Raw genomic sequence first — 23,749 nt, 5'->3', positions numbered from 1 at the left:
GCCGCGGGGCGGGCCCGCCGCCGTTCCCTAGGTGAGCGCGTGCCCCGCCCTTCCCGCCGCCGCCTCGTCAGCGCTGCCAGCGTGGAGCAGCCGCGGCGGAAGTGCTGGGGGGCGGCGCGCACCGGGAGCCCGCTGGCCATGGACGGCTCGCTGGAGAAGGTCTGCGGGGCGCGCCGGGGCGGGGGCGGCCTGGGGCACCTGCGGGCGGGGGCGGGGTGGGCCCTGGCGAGCGAGCAGGCCCTGGGGGCACGGTGGAGCAGCGCCCCTGGGCTCGGGTGGGGGCCGGGGCTCGGCCCGCTGTGCGCGCTTGTGCCGCCGCGGCTGAGCCGACTTCACCTCACGGAGCCCCGGTGAGCGGCCGCGCCCTCCCGCGCCCCGTCCCGCGGGCCTCGGCGGCGCTGGGAGCGCGGCTGCTTCTGGAAGTCTGAACAGCTCTCAGGAAATGCTTTAGGAATGGGGTGGGTGGTTTGTTTGTTTTCTTAAAAAGAAGATGGAGCTTGTTTCCTGGGAATGTCAGCAGGATAGTAGACAAAATACTTTACCTTCTTCTTGCGTTTTACACTGAAGGTGTTTGCGGCCCTGTGTTTGCTCTCTTCTGTCCAGTGTACTGTACAAAGCATATATTAGTTGTGTAATATCTTAAGTGACGAAACGTGTTTTTCCTTTGTCAGTGTCAGAATCTGGTGGGTGAATTTGAGCCGCTGCTCGCGGCACCTGCCGTGCTGCGGGTCACCTGACCCGGAGCGCGCGGAGCGATGGCGGCCCACGCGGCCGGCGCTGGGGCCCAGGGCACTGTGCATTGGGAGTCATTTGTACGGCATGCGCTTCAGAGACACCAGTGCGTGCCTCCCTTCGCATCATTTACCAAACACAGCAGGCTCAGTTTTATGTCATGTTTGGAATTGGCCAGAGAAGTTGGAATGGGATGTGCTCTAGTAAAACGAATAGTAAGGAAATCCAGGAGGTGTCTTTCTAATGTGGTAAATGAGTCGGTAGCAAAATGGTGTGATATGTTCCAATTCACGTGAAGAATACTGAGAGTATTTGGTTGCCTTTAAAAACTTAAGTTCTTTACTAGTGCTGACAAAAGTTACAGTGACTGCTGCTTGCTCTGAAAAGTTTTAATTATTTAAGTAAAACTTAATGGAATCTACTGTTTTGGAATGTTGTCCTTTATCAACTGGACTCAAGCAGAATAATGGTACGATACGCCCTTATTTAAAGAAGTCACATTAGTACAGGGCAAGTGATTGTCCTGTGATACTGACAAAGTCCTTGTAAACTTTGACTGGATCATCATAAGAAGCAATAAAAATACTGTGTAAGAATTAAATACCTAGATTTCTTAATACAATAAAAGTCCATGTTTTTGTTATTGATATTTTTGATGTAAGGAACGGTCTATAATGGTGAGGGTCCTATGAAAACTTGCCTGCCTGTTTTTTTTCAATATATACAAATAAACAGATGTGTCTAAAGAGTTATTTTTTGTTTTACTTCCTCTTGTTTCTCATGGCTTTTTTGGCCACGTATGATAAAAACTGTAGTCCTCTGTATAATAATATACCATGACACAATTAATGTATTTTAGTCACTAAAAAGTTAGTGTCCTCCTGAAATAGTTTTTGGTTAAGACAGTACAACCGGTACTTTATTTAGCCTTGAACATGATCTATAGTAAGTCTTCTCCCTAAATAAATTTGAAGTTCATCCAAGTTGAGGTGTTTATCCTCAGGGAATGTGCATCCACTAACCTTGTGCTTATTTAAGCATTATCATAATATATCTGAGAGTGTCTATTATTTTAACCCTGGATTCTCTCTTCCGCAGTTATTTATACATGTAGTTTATTGAAATGTACTTTTAAACTTGTATTAAAATTAACCAAATTTTTGTGGTTTTCATAACGAAAAAGGCATTTTGGTGGAATCAGCTAATTAGCTGTAATGCATGGTGACATTGAATTACTGCAGCCCTTAGGTTCTTGCAAATGGAAAAAAACACTTTTTAGCAGATGGTAAACTTCTTGAGAATTGGGAACATCGGTATAATATCTTGAAGAAAACCATTGCAGAATCTGACACAGAGATGTGCACATGAACAATCTTATAGCTTGATCTTGCAAATTATCTTTATCAAGACCAATGTTTTGGGTTTTATAATGTATGAATATTGTGTATCTCAAGTGGTATAATTAGAATGAATTTTATCTGAAATCTAGAAGGCTTTTTTGGGGTGAACTTCAAATTTAAGTTCTCGTGTAAACCTGTGTTAAATTTCACAAGTCTGGCAAACAGATCTGTGATTTTTTTTATTTTTTTTTTAATCCCTCCTCTCTGTCTATATTTTGATAGACATGACCAAACTGCTGAAGGATTTTAACATTTTAAGTTTCAAATTAGGTGACTTTGTCGAGGTAAAATAGGGCGAATTCTTTCCTTGTAACTGCTTGCTGTCTCTAAAGCCCTGTTCTCCCTAAACCTGACAAAACTGGTTTGGTTTCTTGCTCAGCCTGTGCCTTTTGTCTCGTATTACTGCATTGATTACCACAACATCCTGGTAACGTGATGGAACAGTCGGATTCAACAGCCGACCTGTGTGTGAATCCTGTTGTGTGTTGGGGAAGTGGTAAAGATTAAAAGCAAATACCAGTCACAAAGTGGCTACTTTTTGTTTGTTATCTAAAACTTTTCAGAGCCTGAAGAATAAACACAGTATTCTTCTGGCTGAAGAATAATATTTTTTGTGATTAGCTTACTTTGAGAACAGTTTTTAGTTTTTGATGGTAAAGCTTTCTTCTAGGCAAATATAATAATGAAATACATTAAGAGCTACGCCTGTGAGGTTTTTTTGGGACATTACACATCTGGTAACTCCTCTGGTCCCTGTCACCAGAGTCACCTCCTGGGGTGCCAGGGGCAGGACTGAGGGCAGGAGCCAAGGCTGATATAACATCTAATGCAGCTGTTTTAACCGCCTCGAGCAGTGCGTTGTCCTCTGGTTCAATTAAAGAACTGGTCCTCCAGTCTTTCTAAAAGCTGTTCAAGAGCATGAAAAAATATTCTGGTTGATACCGATTGGGCTTTTTACACACTTGTTCTCATTTACAGACTAAAGTAAAGCAACGTACTGCTTTATTACGGCATGTTATTAAAGTGTGTTCAGAACCCTTTATTGACTGGTCCATTGTCGCAACTTTGCCACACCTGTTTTTATTGCTGATTTAAATAAGTAGACATTCTTCTTCTTCCCACCTTGCCTCTGTGCCTTTACTGAGACGAGCAGAAGAGGAAGCACACATCAAATTCAGTATGCAGCAGTAAAACCTTTGGTTTGGTTTTGATTTTTTTTTCTCCCCATAATTCAAAGGAGAAAGTGGGTTGCTGCATGTCCAATTAGCAATTGGGGGGGACGGGGGGGGACGTTGAAGAAAAGAGATCCATTTTCCAATTAAACCCACGTCAGAATTCAGAGACTTGCTGGCTTTCATAGCCTTTTATGGAGTTTAGTGTAACTTTTTATGACTTTTTAAACTGTATTTTATGTATTTATTCTGACAGCTTATTGGCAGAAGGGTTTCATGTGTGTGTAATGACTAGTGAGACAGGCTGAGTCACAAGGTAAAGCAAATGCAGGTTTGGACGTCTCATGTAATTCTAGCAGGTGATTTTTGTGTTAGTAACAAACAAAATCTGCTCAGAGCCCTGTTTTTTTAATGCCTCTACACCTTGTGTCCTTATCTAAAATGTGTGATACTGAGGGAGGTTCAAGCAAATAACTGCCTTCCAGCCATCGATCATGTTTTATGGCAACCCGAATTAAAGTATGCAAAATAGTCACAATCAGTAAATTACGTCTGGGCAATTAACTCCCTTAAAACCTTCCAGGAGCAAAACTGATTTCTTGAGTAAGATTTCTTTTCAGTGTTTCTTTGATGTGGTGCAACACTGGAGACTACTGAAAATGCATGGAAATATTGCCAGTTATCATATTTAGATTTTTCTTCTAGCTAGCTATGTATACTCTATTCTGAGTATCAAATGCTTGCAGTGTATTTTTTTAAATCTGTGATGAGATCTTGAAATTTTCATATTTGTACTGCTTTTGCATGTAGTGCTTAATTACATTGTGGACCTCATAACCAGTGGATGTTGTAGAAGCCAGAAGTGTAAAAAAGCATTTGTTGCGAAATGCTGGGAGTTCTTGTGGGAAAATATGACTGAATACTTGCCCTGTTCTTTTGTTCTTCCACTGAACCTTTGTTACTGGCCACTTGCAAAGCAATGAAATGTAGAGAGCTGTCAATCTCGGTTTGACCCAGTGGGACCACGCCTGGCTACTGATTCTTTCAGCCACCTACCACTTGCTACAATATGAGTTGAATCTCTAAATATTTTGGTAAATATAGTCTTTGAACTTGTGATAACTCAACTTATATTTTTTTTTCTTTTCTTCATCAGTCCTCCAGATGAAAATAGTGTAAGATCCTCATGTAAATTAATCCCACTACCTTCTGTAGTGACATTTGCTTTTGTGTCTGAGCAAATGTCTTTAGGCAGTGTTGCGCTGTTCCCATCAGCAGTGCTGGGCAGTGTGTCCATGCCTTGAGGAGCACTCCCGCTCCTTCTCAAATTCTGTAGCAGACAAGCTATTATATCCCTGCAGTGTGGAGAGGATAAGTTTAAATATTAAACTTGTTTGGGATTTTTTCTAACAACCACCACCCCTAGCACTTCCCAGCCTTAGCAGCAGTCCAAAGGGTTAAGTACCAGAGGTTTTGGCCTGCAGGCCCATATTTTGAAAAAGAGATGATGTTGGATTTGTGAAACCTGTGCTTACAGTGCATTTGGGAAGCAGAGGAAGGGAGAAGAGACTGTAGCAGGGTCAACTGAGTATCTTGGGGGCTTTTGTTGTTTAATGTGATGGGTCTTAGCTGTGGTGTTACCTTTCTAACCATGAATAGGGCATATTTATTTTTCAAATACCAACAGGTAAATCAGACCCTGCCAGCTGATACCTTTCTCATTCTCTGGAAGGTTCTAGATAGCTTCTAATCCTTTAGTGAATAAATGTTCCTGTCAGTGTCACAAGCTGCTGCCAGGCTTCTTGGGTTAAGTGCACAAAAGAGACGTCTTAAAAGTAAAACCAGTTCTTTGGAAAATACTGCTTACTCGGCTTTACCGTGTCACTGGGTCAGGGGAGCTAAGGTCAGTGATTTTTTTTTTTTATTTTTTTTTTTTTTAAGCCCTTCCACCCTGACAGGCTCTTCAACAAGTGTCTGTTGTTACTTGGTTTCAGCAGTGAAATGGGGATTTTTGGCTGGTTTTGTGTAGCCAGAGGGCTGCACATCAGGCTGTTCTTAAACTGCCTGCTGCACATCGGGTCTGCTCTTGGCTAGTTAAAGGGTGTCTCTCCCATAAGTTAAGATTAAAAATTGGTTTAAATAGGAAATAAAATAGTAAATATGTAATAAAGATAATAATGTAATGTTAAATAGAGAATAAATATAATAATAAATAGTAGGAAATATAAATAGGAAAACATAGATTTACAGGAGTATTTGGATTAGGTGTCTTCTCATCTGTTTTCAAAACTGTTGTAAAAGTTTGTCAGGGAAACGTGAGTGGGGAAATGGGAAAACTGCCATTTGATTTCTGCCTTTGAGAGAGCAGTCTGAAATGACAATTTCTTGTGTTTGCTAGGTAAGAAATACTGGCTTTTTAAACCTCTGCTCAGAATTATCACTTTAACAGATTTGAATGCCTCTTAGTTGAGCTGGCAATCTTAAAAAAAAAAAAAAAAAAAAAAAAAGTACTGTCAGTTTATGCAATTTTTCCCCCAAATTTGCATTGAAATGCTCAATGACCTAAAGCCTGCCTTGGTCAAATCTTTCCATGTTTAGCTTCCCAAACAACTTTTTTTTTTTTCTAGAAGGTAGCTCTTGTGAGGATGGCATTGAACGTATCCACTGATTGCTGGGCTTTGTTGTTGTTTTCCTGATTTGTTTTGGTTTTCTGTTGTGGTTTTTATTTTATACGCACCCCGTTACTGTTATGGCAGAGAGGCCGGGTTTGGTTTGGTGGGGGATTTTTTGATGAGAACTGACTGGTGGGTCAGCTCAACTGAGGATGTGGTAATGGGGTTTTTTGGTGCAGAAACGTGAGTTCGCAGGTGAACTAAAAGGATAATTTCTAAATGAGATTTGCCACTGAAAGACTTCTTATTGCATTTAGGTTATCAATCTGTAGAAAGATTAAGGTCTCTAGCAGGCTTTTGGTGATAATAGTTTCTTTTGGACAGGACTGCATGGGAATTTTCACATTTAACAGAGTACTTGAGGTTTTATTGCTGGTGTAGAATGGTTATGAAAAAGAAAAAAATAGTTCAGTTGGGCTAAAGTGGCACATACTTAATTTTTAACCAAAGTATTATAATGAGCACTTACCTGGAACACCTTCTGCTTCTCAACTCCTTCTGATGCTCTTTCTTTCATTATTTATCAGACTCCAAAAGAGGTATCTAGAAATTAAATAGGATTTTGGGAAAGGTTCTGACTTCCATTGTCGAGGGGAAAAAAAAGTGGTTCCATCAGCAACAAAATCCACATCCCAATTGAGTTTTCTTTTGGGCTATTTTAGGTTAGCAGTATGTTCTCATTTTGTATATTTTGAATAACATACTGTTATATTAAATGAGTACACAGAGGCTAATGAAAAGAATCTGCCTGATATATTAATCGTATTGAGGATGTTGTGGGGGCAGTAGTAAGATAAATTATTTTGGTCTTTTCTTAAAAGCTGTTCTATTTTTCCCTGAAAGATGGTTGACCCTACTCTAGCAGAAATGGGAAAGAATCTCAATGAAGCAATGAAGATGCTGGAAGACAATCAAAGGTGTGTGCAAAGGATTATTAATGTCACTCTTGTTAAGCAGGAAAGAAATAATTTTCATAGCAGTGTAATGTCCATTGTCACTTTGAAGCTTACACCTATACAAATTGCCATTGTTTCTCAATGATGAGATTTTAAAAAATAAATACATATATTTTTATTCATGTTATGTAATATTCAGAGCAAGTCCAGCAAGTCTGTTTTTTCAAAGATGTTAGATTTTTTTTTTCCTGTTGCTGTGCAAATAACTTTTGATTCGTGTATATATATATATGAGATTCATCTTAAGTTTGGCAATTTCTGTTAAAGAACTAAAAACCCAAAACTTAGCAACTCTTTGATAGAGTCTGAGCTAGACTTTTTGTTGGTCTCTGATTTATTTATGAAACTGTTGTCAGTGAAATAGATTGCAAACATGTCAGTATGTATTTCTGCAAGTCAAAGTCAACCGCATATTTGATGTTATAAAGCACAAACTAAATGCAATGTTTATTCTTGTGTTGTTAACTTAGAAAATTGGAGGAGGAAAATGAAAAGAAATATGCACGGAAGGATATTCCTGGACCACTCCAAGGCAGGTAGGCAAGAACAATGTTTAGATAATGCTCTTTTCAGGATCTGTAAAATATGTGTAGCATGTTTGTTTTCCAGACAACTTCCATATTAATGCAAACATGAACATTTGCCAGGCCAGACATTATTTCAACTTTTTCCATGCTCACGTAAGGGAGGGGAAGAAAAAAGATTATCATCCTGTTAACTATTTACACACACACACAGGGGGAAAAAAAACCTACTTGTGCTTGGTGACTGAAATTTTGAACTGTTGGAATTTGATGAAGTATTGGTGTATACAGCTGTGATTGAGACAAAGTAGATACAGATAAACTTGTGCTATAGATTTAAAGGTTCATTAAAACACCCAGATTAAAACAAACAAACAAACAAACCTCCACCTTTTCAGCACAGCACACACTTTAAAAATTATATGGAGCTCTTCTGCATGAGGCAAGTAAGATCATTGTACCTGAAAACTAAGATTTAAATTGCTCATAGCATCTTTGGAAGAGGATCTTGCAGGAGCCCGAGCTCAGAAGATATTGCAAAATCTATTTGTCTTTTGTGTACATAATCTAAACGTGCTTTTGGGCAGAGACACTGAATTAGCTTCTTAGGAATAAAAACCAATTTCAGCTGTCAGAGGATAAGTTCTTACACCACTGTAAATTTTAGTTGGAATTATAAGAGTTGAGGTGTTGTGGGTCTTTTCCCATTTTACTGGATTAAAGTGCATCATATCAGGAGTCTACTGTAGTTTTTGTGTGCTGGAAACTGGTATTTGTAGGTAAGTGTTTAAGGGATGTGCTGAGTTTGTGAGCTGGAGCTGGATCATGTGAAGATATTTGGATCCTGAGCTATCACCTCACTCTGCTGTGTAGCAATAAGCAGTTACATGTTGTCAAGTCAAACATTTTATATTTCAGTAGATCTATTTTCCTGTGTGTCTGAGTTGATACCTATTGAAGTGTCCTACTATAATTAAGTAGGTTTTTGAATTAGTTGGTTGATTCAGCAACCGTGAATGTGTTTTTCTGAGAGCAAGGAGCCGCTTTTGTTTCTTTATTCAGCATTCTGTACAAGGGCAGCATTTTCTTCGTGTATTACCATGCAGTGTCCCAAATGGCCTCTTGCTCAGATGCTGGCACTTACCTTTTTTCCTTTTTGATGTGTTTTTTGTTATTTTTTTCCCCTCCCCGCTGCACCAGTGGCCAGGACATGGTGAGCATCCTTCAGTTAGTTCAGAACCTCATGCATGGAGAGGAGGAAGAGGAAACTTCACAGGCCTACCGGTAAAGCCAATATGACTGATTGTGTGTGGAAGATACCCGATTTTGTTATATTCTGATTATTATAGACCTTACACATTTAAGCATTTTAAAGTGTAAATATATTGTGTAAGCATGTAACTTTTTTAAAGGCAACTAACATTATATAGTGAACCAAAATAACACATTGCTCTTAAAATTATGAAGCTTTCTTCTTAAAATTATGCTTAATTATTCTTAAAATATTAAGCCTTTTAAAATTATGAAGTTTTCAGTACTGATTACTAAACAGAATTGTGTAAGGAAGTAGTTTTTTATTTGGCAGCTCATTTTGCTTTCTACTTTCTGAAAGTTTTTTTCAAGTCCAAGTTCTTATAAAACTTAGAATACCAGTAATTTGCTTTACCATCTGTCCCTGTAGAGTTTAAAGAGGAAGAAAAAAGGAATAGAATTGGTTTCTGTGTTTCTGTAAAATTGAAATAACACTAACTAATCTGCAGAACATTATTGAAAACTAACATTTGAAAAATAGTTTAGTGATTTAAAAAAATTAAACAAAAAACCCTAACAAATAAAAAAAAAAACCAAAAACAAAACAACAAACTAATGACAACTATGCCTCTAAAGCTATTGATAAGTCTCCTGTGTTTCCTCTGCATGAGGAGGGACAGGTGTGTGTTCAGTGCAGATGAGGTGCTTGGTTCCTGCTGGCGTGAGGCTGTGGAAAGGGAGCTGAGGTGCTGTGAGCAGCCCGGCCAAGTGAAGTGCGAGTGCTGCTGTCTACACTGGCATTCCAGTATGTCAGACACTGCTGTAATCTACTGCTCTCTGCTAAATACTTAAAATTGCACGTCAACCAGTTCTGCCCCTCTACAGTAAAAGCATACACACCTAAAATGACTGTAATGTACATGACTTGTATTTAGCCGTGGTTTCTCTGTTCTGGCTTGCAGACTTCAAAATGTTGGTGAACAGGGACACATGGCTCTGCTGGGCCACAGTTTGGCTGCGTATATATCGGTGCTGGATAGGGAAAGGTTGCGAAAACTTACAACGAGGATCCTTTCGGATACTACACTCTGGCTCTGCAGGCTTTTCAGGTGAGTCACTGGGAACAGCTTATGTATGACTAGGTAGTGATAATTGTTTAAAAATATGTGTGACTGGACTGAGGATGTCAACAAAAGAAGCTACTGTGCCACAAATTTTAAAATATTCTTTGAAAGTTCTGAAACATCATTTTTTTTTATTTTTAAAGAGGCTTCTTGTTGAACAGCAGGAACTTATTAGTAACGTGGTTGCCATAAAATCCTTTTATAAGGGCTGTATGGTGGAGCTAAGGGCCAAAGTACAGTCACAGACATACAGTTGGTCAAACATTTAACTAAATTCTTGGTTCTTGAGGCATATTCTGCATTGCTGATGCTTGGGCTTACTTCATATTTTTAAAAGATGTTTTCAGTTAACTTCACCTTTGCTCTTCCTGGATCTTGTTTATTTTTCCAAGTATGGTAGGTGACAGTACTGAAATTTACAGTACAAAGACAACTTTAATAAATGCCTGTTTCATCATGGTAGCCCACGGCTTGGACAAGTGCACTCTACGCTGGGTTAAGAACTGGCTGGAGGGCCGGGCCCAGAGAGTGCTGGTGAATGGGGCTGCATCCAGCTGGCGGCCAGTCACTGGTGGTGTCCCCAGGGGTCAGTGTTGGGTCCAGTCCTGTTTAACATCTTTATTGACGATTTAGATGAGGGGATTGAGACCATCGTCAGCAAATTTGCTGATGACACCAAGTTGGGAGGGAGTGTCGACCTGCTGGAAGGCAGGAGGGCTCTGCAGAGGGATCTGGATAGACTGGAAAATGGGCTGATTCCAATGGGATGAAGTTCAATAAGGCCAAGTGCCGGGTGCTGCACTTTGGCCGCAACAACCCCCTGCAGCGCTCCAGGCTGGGCGCAGAGTGGCTGGAGAGCAGTCAGACAGAAAGGGACCTGGGGGGACTAATGGACAGGAAGCTCAACATGAGCCATCAGTGTGCCCAGGTAGCCAAGAAGGCCAATGGTGTCCTGTCCTGTATCAAAACCAGCGTGGTCAGCAGGCCAAGGGCAGTGATCCTTCCCCTGTGCTCTGCATTGGGGAGGCCACACCTGGAGTGTTGTGTTCAGTTCTGGGCCCCTCAGTTCAGGAAAGAGACTGAAGTGCTGGAGCGGGTCCAGAGAAGAGCAACAAGACTGGGGAAGGGACTTGAGCACAAGCCCTATGGGGAGAGGCTGAGGGAGCTGGGCTTGTTTAGTCTGGAGAAGAGGAGGCTTAGAGGTGAGCTCAGCACTCTCTAGAACTACCTGAAGGGCAGTTCTAGCCAGGTGGGGATTGGGCTCTTCTCCCAGGCATCAGCAATAGGACAAGGGGCCATGGGCTTCAACTCTGCCCGGGGAAATTGAGGCTGGAGATTAGAAAGCAATTCTGTGCAGAGAGAGTGGTCAGGCATTGGAACGGCTGCCCAGGGAGGTGCTGGACTCACCGTCCTGGAGGTTTTTAAACTGAGATTGGACATGGCACTTAGTGCCATGATCTAGTGAATGGACTGGAGTTGGACCAAGGGTTGGACTGGATGATCTCTGAGGTCTTTTCCAACCCAGTCGATTCTGTGATATCTTAAACTGTTCCACGAGAGAAGAATGGAAATCAGCTGTGTGGGGGTGCTGGAGTCAGGGGGGCTTCACTGATTAGAAATTCCTTTTTTCCTTCCTGAGGAAGAAAAACAACAACAACAAGAAAACCCCAAACCTTCTCCCTCTCATGATGCTGTATCTTTCAGATAATCTTTCCAGTGCTACAGAGAAGATTTGTTTGGGTGTTTTGGTTTGGGGTTTTTTTTTTTAGCAGAGTGCAAGATGAAACAGTAAAAATGCAACTGAGGTTAACCCAAATTTAGTTGTTAGAGTTACAAAGAATTTTTCTTACCTTGATTGGCTCATCTCTATCAGAATCATTTTATAAATTCAATTATTATCTTTATCTGTGTTTGACTTAAAGATGTTGAAGCCTTGTGCAATGATGAAATTGCAGGTAGAAAATTTGCAGGTAATACAGCTGTTTTGACAAACGTACGTGTATATATAGAGTGTGTCGGTGATGTTTTTAAATGGCATGGCTAACAAAGAAACATCTCTGTGTTGAATTGAATGTTCAGTAACATTGTGATTTTGTGAGTATCTATTGGACTGTGGTCCCTGAGGTTTGGTGACCCGGGGCAACAGCACTGAACAAATATGGTGCGCTCAGCTGCTTCCTGACGTTTCTGTGCTGTGAGCGACAGCAGAGGAATTTCCCCTTGCCCAGGCTGGATCACGAAACCGCTGTGTGAAGGGGAAGTGAATGTTTGCATGTGGGTCATTCTGAAGTTTAATTCTGGAATACTATTTGTGCATCAGATAACCTGTGATAACATCTCAAAAAGTACATTTGTTGATAAATGCCGCTCTTTAAATTGTGCAAGACCAGTGATTTGGGTGTTTCACAGAAATGCTAAAAGAAAAATCTGTCTGGCAAGTTGCTTAACAAATCGACAGACCTACAACTTCCACTGTTGCTGTTTCCCTGGCTGAAGGATTTGCCCTCTGCGTGGAACACTCAGACCTTACCTCCTCTTCGGTTATTTTGCTCCTCTTTCTTGACTAGAAATGTTGATGTGCTGATTTGAATTTGGGTAGAAAGGTGAAAAAAGTGGGGGAGGAGCAGACACCCATCCACCCCATGAGCCCCAAGAAAACATGCCTAATAAATCAGATTGAAGGCAAAATAACTGTAAAATCATTAAAATATTCCTGGGGAAAAATATACTTATGTAACTCAGATATTTAAAACATCTGGAAAACTGCCTTGCAGTGTGCTGAATAGGTTTTACTAAATTGTGGTCTTGTTTTCAAATTCTTTAAAATACAAATTATGTCAGTAATTTGGGGTATTGCAAAATATCTTGATTTGTCACTTCATAATAAAGTTTGCAGGTTTCTGCCCATTTACCTTTTTTCGTGTGTCTCATTCAAATGTTACGAACTTTAACTTAGAGAATGTCAGGTTGCATTGTCTTTAAAATTAGCAGTACAGAATTTACATATGTATTAAACCCAAATGGAGCCTTTGGTGTGTTTTCTCCTCTCTCCACTCTAAGTAAGGTATTGAACTCTGTAAAAGAAATCCTTAGGAACCCAGATGTTTTTTCTTTCTTTATCTCTGAGTCTAAATGAAAATATGTATTAGGCTTCCCTCATTGTTAAGCTCTGCCTGGCTCATCAAAGTTTCCTTCTACTCTATCCTGGGAAAATAGAAGGGTTTTTTATTTGTCTATCTGCTTTGTCTTCTTTTGAGCTCCTTCTGTGGTCACTGAACTGGTTTTGGTGGTCATATTGACTCAGCTTTTCTTGCAGGTATGAAAATGGATCAGCATATTATCATGAGGATGACCGTGAGGGCCTCCTAAAAATTTGTCGACTTGTTATTCACACGCGCTACGAAGATTACGCAATAGAAGGATTTAATGTGCTGTATACTAAGCAGCCTGTCATATACATCAGTTCTGCAGCTAGAACAGGCCTGGGCCAAGCTCTCTGCAACCAGGTAAAGTGGATCTGTTGGGGCTTTAGCTGCAAGTAGAACTTACCTGGCTTCATATTGCCTGCTTGATATTTAGATTCAAACAATATATTCAGAGTTTTCCTGCAAGAGGCTGGTATTGGCGGCACAGGGGTACACTACTGGCAGCAGTCTTGTCAGTTGGTTTGGGTCAGTGGAAGTTTCCCTTTCAATTCATGTGTCTGCCTGGAACTTCCACTGTTAGAAGTGAAGCTTCTTCCAGATTTTTCCCAACACTACTATGTTGACTGAACACCTGTATCCCCAGGCAAGATGAGCAGGCGCTCTCTGCAGCTCTCATCTTTGCTTCATCAGCGTTCCTCATGAGCAGATTCCTTTCTCCCTTGTCTCTTCTTTGCCTTTCTATGGACATAATAGATTTTTATAGCTTATAAAATTATGTATGTTTCTAAGGCTTAGCATGATGTGTCTGCCTGTTGAAACACAGAATGAAAAGGGGCATTTTGAAGAATGAGGAATGAGCTTTGCCATCAAAAATGTTGATTTTAGGAAAAGCATAACTTTGGTGATTTTGAAAACTTAGTGATTTTTCCTCATGGTAGAAACAACAGCAATGTGACTGAACAGCAGCACAACAGAGTGGGAGAGGAAGCAAGTCTGAGGTGAAACCAGACTTTGATGCCAGCCAAATATCTGCAAGCTAGTAATACAAAAATATTATACAGTACATTGGTATTGCTTTATCAGTTTTGATTTCCAACATAATTACAAAACATAGGCAAAGGAAGCAAAGTCCATACTGGGAGTAACCTCAGTAGCTGTAGTCCCTATTCTATGATTCTCTGTGTTTGAATTAAAACCATTATCCTGGAAAAAATACTTTCAGGTTGCATTTACAGTCCGTGTTTCGCAGCAAAAATACAGTGGGAGGAAGAGAAATGTCCTTAATATTTCCAGTGAAAGGATCCTACATGCTAACTTTAAAACAAGCAAACTAACAAAACCACCAACAACAAAAACACCACACAAAGAAAAAAACCACAAGTGCTTGTTTCTAGGTTGCATTCATTATGTGTTACATAAACTGCTGATCATAGTGACAAAGACCCAAGCCCAAACATACTGGATTTCCAAGCACTGAGTTAATGCAGAATTTGTACTGCATCATGGCCCTGTACACTTATTTACAATAAATATTATAATTTTTTTAAGGGAAAACAGTGAGGGAGAAGTAGGCTGTGCTGATCCTGTTTCAAAAAGTCTTGTTTGCAATAGCAAGTTTCCCCCACAACCCAGTGCTTTAAAGAAACTCAGTTCTTCCTAATTATGTTTAAAACTTGTTGGGTTTGCAAAGTATTTATTTCATGAATGTTTGTAGACTTGCATAAGCTAATTAAGGCTGTTATAGGCTTTCGTTTTGCATACCTAACACTCAGTGCACTCATATTTTTTTAGACTTAACGTGCTGAAATTCAGAGTCAGGTTCGTAGGGCCTTTGTGTCTCAGGTCTTTGGCGAAGGCAGCAGAGGTGCTGCTGACAGATTGAAAATGTAGACTGCAGAGAAATAAAAATGGTGTCATAGATGGAACTTGTCTTGGCCAAAACGCCTTTGAAAGTAGGTGATAAAAGCTCATTGGGGTGAGTTGGTGTCTTTGGTAACCAAGTGTTGTGTGTGTGTTTATTGACCAAAACGTCTTGATACAAGAAATACTGGTAAGAATCAGTATTTTGGGAGCCTTTTGCTTCTGAGTACAGAGAAGGTCCTGCCAATAACAGTGGTAACTTATCTTTGGTGTATAACGTAACCCGGCCACATTAGGTGATCACTGAACTTAAAAGTGATAGCGTGTTATCTTAGATTTTGAGCAGTAGTGTATGTGGTAGAGCAGACAATTGGAACTGAGTAATCAGACATTAATTCAGTTTCTGTTAAATGAAAGGATAAAACCAAACTAGTCTGTAACTGTAGTTCTCTTAATTTACTGAACCATCTGTTCACTGATGGGTATGATCAACTAGATTTCACTTGTCTAGTGATCTTCCAATTTAAAGAGCAAAATGTAAGAGACCTTGATTCCCCAGGCCCCCTTCATCTTTTCTGTGTCATGTTCTGCTTCTGTGCCTGCTGGAGATGAGTATGTCTCACTTGTTGAACTCCCATCTTTTTTGTTACAGCTCGGGTTACCCCTTTCTTGCATGTGCCGTGTGCCTTGTAACACTATGTTTGGATCTCAGCATCAAATGGTAAGTTTGTCTTCCTTGAGAGCTCTGGTTTTTTTTATCTGCGTTAAATGAATGTCAAGTATGTTGTTAGAAAAAGCTTATTAATGTAGTTATTTTTTCAGCCTCTGTCTTTGGTGTTACAGCTGTACAAATCATAGATTGATATCTAAAAAGCCAGCAGTTTATATCTTTGTCTTGTCATTTGCAAGATACTTTTAGTGGCATGTAGTAAGGTGCTTTTTAATCCAAGATTTCTAAATTAGGTGTAGTCAGATGTACGTTTACAAACTACCTAATGTATTTGTGTTGTATTTTTCACAAATGCTTTATCTGACCTTCAGGTTATTTTACCTTTGAGAAGAAGAAACTGCAAGCCACAGAGCCAGAACTTTGGAGTACTGTCCATTTTCGTATTGTTTGACAATTCCGTATTGTTTGACAAAAATATTTATAAATCCGTATCTTTTTCTTATTGATAATAGGATGTTGCTTTGTTGGACAGATTAATTAAAGATGATGTTGAGTCTGGAAAACTGCCTTTGTTGCTTGTGGCCAATGCTGGTGAGTACTGTGGACAAACAACAACAAAAAGCCTCACACTATTTCATGAATATATAGGAAAACCAAATTAAGAATATATTTTCTTAACCAGCTTAGTAGTTGCGTGTCAAAAAATGTCGGGAAATATCTTAATGACCACACAATAAATATTTGTATAGAGGGGTTTTTATTTAACTGATTTAAGTTGGATTGTACTGCTGCCGTTCTGCTTATGTCAGTTGATGTATTAATAGGACTAGAACTTATTTGAGTGAGTGCAAATCCCTTGTTGAAAATCAGTTTCGTATTAACACGTGAGAATTTTTTAATGGATGTGGCATCAACTTTAGCTTTAAAAATCATATTCTTCTAGTTAATTAAACAAAGCTGCTCACTGTTTAAAGTACAAATGAAGGTGGTAACTATTACTTGCTTTGGACTTGGAAAAACATCCGCGATGTTAATTTTGGTTTAGTTTTCTTTAGTTGAGGTCGTACTTGGAACATATCAAAAATGTCTTCTGCAATTCTTACCTGAGGCTGTTGGGTCTGAGTGCCTAGAACATCTGAATTTCTTAGTGTTTTTAACATATGTTGACAAGCCAAACAAATAGCTTTATTTTTTGTCTAGAATTCTGATTACTCATAAGTCATGATGAACCAGATACAAATATTGTGTAGTGGGCTTTTTTTAAACATCCTCCTTTGGACAGCAGTACAAGAGGTCCTCTTATGTCGACCCCGTTTTGTGTGCTTACCCCTTATGATTGGTTGGGTTTTTTTTCCTTCTCAACAAAGGGACCCCAGGTGCTGGACACACAGATAAACTTGGCCGGCTGAAGGAACTTTGTGAGCAGTATAATATGTGGCTCCATGTAGAAGGGTATGAAACTTGACATTTATTTTGCATAACTATATTCATTAAAAAGCCTGTCTAATGGACAGCGTGTAATTTTACAGCTAACAAGCTGGTAGGGACCATAGGACCATGTTTATTTTTGCCATATTAAGCATGGTTATAATCTTGTCGTTATATGAGATACAGATTTTGTACATACAGAGGAATAATTAATTGGAGTAGTTATTTCAGCATATGTTAGTGGTTACTTTTACTCAAATCTTATCTGCCCTTGCTTTGAAGAGCTTGGAATCCAAATAAAAAGGCCTTATAGGACAAGTCAGGGGAGCCAGTATACACTGATTATTGAGAACGAAATGAGTGTGGAAGAGATGACACTTCAATGAAGGCTGTCAGGAAGACGACTGCGAGTGCAGGGTGCAGCGTAACTGGGAGGAGGATTAAACCATGAGGAAAAGAAATTCCAAGCATTAGGCAATGTTCATGAAGACTTAATTGCTCTAAGGTTATTTTTTTTGAGCCCTGGACTCTGTTTCTCCTGTTTCTCCACTTAAATTTGAGAAGAAACTTCTTCTCAGTAAGGGTGACAGACACTGGAACAGGCTGCCCAGGGAAGTGGTGGAGTCTCCTTCTCTGGAGACATTCAAAACCCGCCTGGACATGTTCCTGTGCGACCTCACCTGGGCGTTCCTGCTCCAGCAGGGGGATTGGACTAGATGATCTTTTGAGGTCCCTTCCAATCCCAAACATACTGTGATACTGTGATTTCATTATATAGTGCTATATTTGCAACTTAGTTATTTTTGATACCAGATTGATGCTGAGTTATGGGGTAGTGCTTTAGGGGGTGATTTCCCCAGAGGTTGGACTGAAGCATTTTTAGATTGAAATGGATTTGGGGTTTTCAAGCTTGGAATACTAAGTAGCAACAACTACTGCACCAGTAATGAAAAATGTACAAACAAAAGTAACCTCCCTTTACACATCAACGTGAAGTATTTAAACTGAAGGTTAAAATGCTACCTCTTAATACATTTTTAATATGTGCTAAAACTGCTTTATTTTTCTAGTGTGAATTTGGCAACTTTGGCTCTGGGTTATGTCTCCTCTTCTGTACTGGTATGTTTTACTCTATCTGGAAATGCAGCAACGTGCTCTAGATTTTAAGGTCATGACCTAATCAAAATATGTATGGCTTATATTCCGCTTATTGTAATAAACTTGAGGCTGCTACAAAGTGTGACAGCATGACTCTGACTCCGGGCTCCTGGCTGGGTCTGCCGGCTGTTCCTGCAGTGACGCTCTACAGACACGAGGATCCGTCTTTGGTACGTTGAACTTCGCAGGCATTTTTATTTAAGATCTTGAGACTTCACTTTTAATTATGTCGTAGTGTCTTGTTCATAAGAATCTGTCAAGGTTTAAAGCAAGGCCGCAATAAACCGTGGCAGCATCTAAATTATAATTTGCAAAAGCTCCCCTATTTAAGCCGTGACACATCCCATAAGCTGGCAAAAATGGAATAATTGAAGAGAGGTTAATAGCAGCTTGTTTTTCGGTTTTCCTCCGCAGTCCTTAGCAGCGGGGTTGACGTCCAGTCAGGCTGTGGAGAAGCTCCGCGCGCTGCCGCTGTGGCTCTCCTTGCAGTACCTGGGCCACGACGGGATCGTGGACAGGATAAAACACGCCTCACAGCTGGTAAGCGAGCGGTGAGCACGTTGTTTATGGACGCTTTGCCGCTTTGAGTGTGGGTTTGAGGCTGTTCCTAAGAATCCCCACCTCCTGATGGAACAGTCAGAGTCTCCAAGCAGAAACAAGGTTCAGATTGCAAGGGTAGTACAAGCGGTATCCCAGTGTCTGTCAGAGGACACCATTGTATTTAGGAATGTTTTTATAATAATTGTTACTACACCTCTCTGATTATTGTAATGCATTGTAGAAGAATCAACTGAAAATACTGTAGTTGTTGACAGTATAGCATATTGGTTCGTGTCGTGTTACAGGCAAGCTATGAAAGCAGAGTAGAGTGTTTGCAGGAGGGATGTGCTTTTAATATCAGCCTATAAATTTTATTAGTTTTTTAAATTATAAATACTTCATTCTTTCTAAACAGTAAACTAAAATAATAATTTCTTTTTTTTTTTTTTTTACAATGGCAAGTGCACTGTTTTTGAAATTGTGTCCTTACCCTGGTAAAAATGGAAGTCCAGTATAGTGTGTTTAAAAAATGCATTGTTTATATACAAAACATTTTTCCTTAAAGGTACAGCACTTAGTGAAAGAAGGGCAGGCTGGAAAGTTGTTGTAATGGTTAATGAAGAAGCTATTGGCACAAAAGACAGGAGTGACAAAGTATTAGTCATTAAGATTTTTGTGGCATCTAAGATTGATCTGAGCTTTTATAACAGTCTATTAATAGTCTTAAAGCACAGTCTTTTCTAATGAAAATAATTTAGGAAAGCTATCATAACCAGTTGCTATGGTAGTTTTGCAAAAGTTAACTGTTCTGCTGCACAGTGTGCTTTAGTTAGTCAACGGAGTTGTAATATATCTGGAATTTTCTCAACAAAGGCACTAAGACTTTATTTTGATGGAAATCACTTTGTAGTCAACATTTCACTAAAACCAGAAAATATTTTCCCATTATTGTCTAAACTTACAAATAAGAACTGAATGAATTTCCTGACATCTCGTGGGGTTTTGTTCAGAAATAGAAACTACAGTAATGACTATTTCATGTTTATCAGAATAATTTTCACCCTCTAACACTGTGTGTGTCTTCCTTTTGTTTCCCTTCTAGAGCCAAAGGTTGCTGGAAAACTTGAAAAACCTGGATTTCATTAAAACTTCGGTATAGTTTATATTTAATATGTTGGTTGTATATCTTAGTATTTGCTTGTTAAATGATAAGAATAACTTTGATTTAATTTAAAAGTTATTTTAAAATATTACTTCAATCATAACCATTGTTTTGAAGGTGCCTGGTATCTTTCTAGTTAGGTTCTGGCATTCGAGGAAATTACGTGGCTTGGTTGTGTGTGACCTCTTGGTTGTATTTGTTCTGTTGCTGTGTATTCGTGTACTCGGTGGAGCTGACAGAGCAACATCCAGAAATTGTTTCCAGAAATTGATTCAATTCCATTTAAATTACGGATTTCTTCAGCAATACCAGTGAAACGAGTTTTTGTGAGCCTCTCTGATACATTTGGGCTGCATCTTCCCCTGCTGTTGGGGTGATCCTGTGAACCCTGTGAAATTATACACCAAAATTATCCCAGATGAGGTGTTTACACCAGAAATAGTTTTAGAAAGTACATCGAGTGTCTTCATTCCAAATTCAGTTTGTGAGATGTCCCGTTCAACGGGGTTTCGTGATTTTATCAACCCCCCAAATTTTAATTGACACTTGATGTCAATTAGAATCAGAAAATAGATTCAGCTTAGTTTTCTGGGGCAATAGATAATTCATGGATCATTCTGAGTGACAATAACTGCTTCCGTAAAAATGGCTTTTCCAAGAGTATTAGTGGCCTTGGGAGATCAAATTACTTTAGAACTTCCCACTTCTACTAAAATAAATCTCGCATTTGCAGGACTGTGAAAAGGAGCCGCAGATTTGCCTCCAGGGGCTGCCAAGCCCGTTTCTCCTACCCCCAAAGTAGAATCAGTTATCATCAGTTATTTCTTCTGGAACTTTCTTGATGTTCTCCAATAATTCTGGGGAAATTTCCAAGAGATTTTTTAGTTTTTCACACATTAATGTCTGAAAATACTTAAAGCTAAATAAAGTATTTAGTACGGTATATTTTCTAATGAGCATTCTTAGGTTTCTTGCTATAAAGTGCCCAAATTTTAATTATGCATAATTTGAATCAATACAATTCTGCTTTATTTGAATAATCTGAACAATGATTTACTTTCCCTGTGTTTGCTCGCAGTCCTGGAGTTCACTTCTAATACCGAGGCACTGTGATCATTGTTACCGCTGTCAAAACAAAATTATCTGCTTTGCTCAGCAGTCTAAGGAACTATATACTGCGTTCAATCTAAAATATGTGTGAAAATATATCTATATTTGTTTTAATTTTTAAGGTTGAAGATGAACTGAGTTCCCCAGTGGTGGTTTTCAAGTTCTTCTGGGAATACTCAAATAGAAGTATGTGATTTATTTAAAAACAAAACTAAACCCACTCTCTTTATAGTTTAACTCCTAATTTGTAAAATTAATTTGAGGTAAATGTTCTGTAGTGCACTTTTCTTGCATAACAAGGTTTTAGAAAAGGTGTGAATGCTGGCCATGATCCAGTGGTAGAATCCATACATGTGATAGCTGTTTTTTTTTTAGCTAGACTGCAGTGTTTTGAATTTCCATGGCCAGTCATGTTCTGCCTTCTCAAGTGAGGAGAGGTTTGTGTACTTGGTGTGGAGAGCAGCTGGGGGACGCTCCATGGCCGCCAGCTCTGGTTGTGCTCAGGACAGAGGATCTTCCTTGGCTCTGTTCAAGCTTTCTGCTCCCTCTCAACTTCTAGCAGCTGGTTGCAAGAACCACGTTTCTGTGTGTTACTGTTGCAATCATTTTAAAAAGAGCAAGAACACATTAGGAACGACTCCGGCAATAGTCACCTATATAGAGTAGTCACATTGTACGTGGCTCTGAGCAGAACATCCTTGGCCGAGTTTTGTTCTGTCAGTGACAGAGGAGGACATTGGGGGTTTGTATCTGTACACTCTGAGGGGGAAAGGTGGAGTGTCCAGCTTCAGAAAGGAAAGAATCATTTGGGTTGGAAGAGACCCTCAAGGTCATTGAGTCCAGCCACCCCCCCCCTGTCCCTGCCCCATGTCCTGAGAACCTCGTGTCCGTCTGTCCAACCCTCCAGGGATGGTGACTCCAGCACTGCCCTGGGCAGCCTGTTCAATGCCCAACAGCCCTTAGGGGAAGAAATTGTTCCCCAGATTCAGCCTCAGCCGACCCTGGAGCAACTTGAGGCCGTTTCCTCTCGTCCTGTCACTTGCTACTTGAGAGAAAAGCTGGGATGAGACAAAAGACGGCTACAGAACTTCGTAGTTTCGTTACAAGTGTTGATTTTACTTGTCTGTGGATTTTTTGTGTTGGGCATGGGGGAGGGTGGTTTTGGGTTTTAATCTAATCCATGGTTGGACTTGGAAAGTAAACCTGTTCATCTTGGCGTGGTGAGCTGGTGGATTGCTGTGTACATGGATGCATTCCTTTGAAAAGCTTTACTAGGGACATGTCACCCTCCTGAATTATAAGGCTGTATTATGAAATCTTTGGCAATTTCTGCATGTTTTGTGTATAATGTATAATTCTTAGTAGCATTTTTGTGTGCTTTATAGCAGAAAGTAATCATTAAAACTTGATTTAAAAGTAGCTGACTGCATCAAATTAAATATTTCAGCCTGCTGTGACAGGAGTTTGCTTTGTGAAAAAAATGTTTTTATTTCTGTTGAGGCATTTGAACCTCAAAACTGAGCGAAGTATTTTATTGGTTGTTTTTAAAACAAATATATTTAATTCTCTGTTTTGCTTGTAGTATTTGTCATGTTCAACATACCTTTAAAAAAAAAGTCCTTGTTAGTTTGCTTGAGGTCCAGTACATCGTGTAGATGTGTTAAATTACCTAGGAAATGTAATTGTCTTTTATCTGAATTTTAGGTTGCCTTTTGTTTAATTAGTTAAGTAAAAATGCACTCTTGTGATTCTCGTATCTTTGGATTCAGATCAGACCTCACATGCTGCCCAGGCCTCAGCTATTCAGCACCCCATAATAAGCAATGAAAGACATGTTTATGACACTTTCAATCAGTGGGTAAGAATGGATGTTTTTTTCTCTTTTAGGAAAAAAGAAATGACAGTGGAATGCTTCCAGGGCTTCAGCAGTAATTATCAAACCTTTGGTAGATTAGTTTGACAATTATTCTTGATCTGTTATTGTTACAAGTGGGCATTTTGGTTTTAAAGGATTAATTCACTCTAAAGCAAAGTTGCTTTCACACTTCTGATTGTTTTACATGTAATTACTACTGAAATTATTACTGCATCTGAAGCTTTTGGTAGTGGATTTTTTTTTTTAAGAGGATTAATTCTAGAAACGTGTGCTTTCAGAGACCTGAGTACGTTTTGGGTCCATTTTGTAATACTCACGGTATCCTTAGTGGCAGTCTTGCAGGGCCCTCTGGCTGCCGCGCGTGGCTCACCCTGTGTTCTGTGCCGCAGCTGGGGGAGCAGCTGGCGCAGCTGGTCCCGGCCAGCGGGGCCGACGTGGTGGAGCTGGAGGACGAGGGCACGTGTGTGCGGTTCAGCCCCCTCCTGACTGCTGCAGGTAACGTCCTCCTGTAAAACTGTGCAATACTGTACAACTGTACAACAAGCTCCTGCTGTAGAAGCAGATACAATCAAGAAACTCTCCAGTATGTTCTCATATGGTGAGGATTTTTTATAAACAAAACTATCTTTGCTTTACCATTCTGTGCCTTGGCAGTGGGTGCATTGGAGGTACCTCAGCTGCTGTGGGTGACATTGCCTCCCTGCCTCTGCAGAGAAAGACTTTTACTCATTATTTTTTAAATTCAGTAGGATAAGCAAGGCAAAAAGATCTTTGTTTCTGACAGTTATAAAATAAATATGAAGGGTAAACCATCCCTCCCTTCCTTTATCTCAGCTGCTTAACACAAGATGCTTGACCTTTCTACACAGGTGTTTCAACACTGAGATGGTCCTTGTGTCCACAATATAGCTACCTAATTAGAACAACTATTTACTAAACCTGTAGGTTTTTTCTAGAATTACTGATGG

The 23,749-nt window shown here is 39.8% G+C and overlaps 1 protein-coding gene across 1 annotated transcript in view; it reads left to right on the top strand.

Moving 5' to 3' along the window:
* The window catches only part of PDXDC1 (pyridoxal dependent decarboxylase domain containing 1), a 31,491-nt gene continuing 7,742 nt past the window's right edge, over positions 1 to 23,749 (top strand). The window contains exons 1-16 of the mRNA XM_082064510.1: positions 1 to 159; positions 6,820 to 6,893; positions 7,403 to 7,468; positions 8,657 to 8,740; positions 9,670 to 9,816; positions 13,148 to 13,337; positions 15,490 to 15,558; positions 16,020 to 16,098; positions 16,875 to 16,959; positions 18,006 to 18,054; positions 18,162 to 18,263; positions 18,508 to 18,633; positions 19,736 to 19,786; positions 21,028 to 21,091; positions 22,675 to 22,763; positions 23,171 to 23,276. Coding sequence (XP_081920636.1) covers positions 139 to 159; positions 6,820 to 6,893; positions 7,403 to 7,468; positions 8,657 to 8,740; positions 9,670 to 9,816; positions 13,148 to 13,337; positions 15,490 to 15,558; positions 16,020 to 16,098; positions 16,875 to 16,959; positions 18,006 to 18,054; positions 18,162 to 18,263; positions 18,508 to 18,633; positions 19,736 to 19,786; positions 21,028 to 21,091; positions 22,675 to 22,763; positions 23,171 to 23,276 — 1,402 coding nt within the window. The 5' untranslated portion in view covers positions 1 to 138. The remainder of the gene's footprint in view (positions 160 to 6,819; positions 6,894 to 7,402; positions 7,469 to 8,656; positions 8,741 to 9,669; positions 9,817 to 13,147; positions 13,338 to 15,489; positions 15,559 to 16,019; positions 16,099 to 16,874; positions 16,960 to 18,005; positions 18,055 to 18,161; positions 18,264 to 18,507; positions 18,634 to 19,735; positions 19,787 to 21,027; positions 21,092 to 22,674; positions 22,764 to 23,170; positions 23,277 to 23,749) is intronic.

This window comes from Streptopelia decaocto, assembly GCF_964273445.1.
Source record: "Streptopelia decaocto genome assembly, chromosome: 13".
NCBI lineage: Eukaryota > Metazoa > Chordata > Aves > Columbiformes > Columbidae > Streptopelia > Streptopelia decaocto.
Note: the sequence above shows the minus strand (reverse complement) of the source record. Positions and strands in the feature narration are given on the sequence as shown.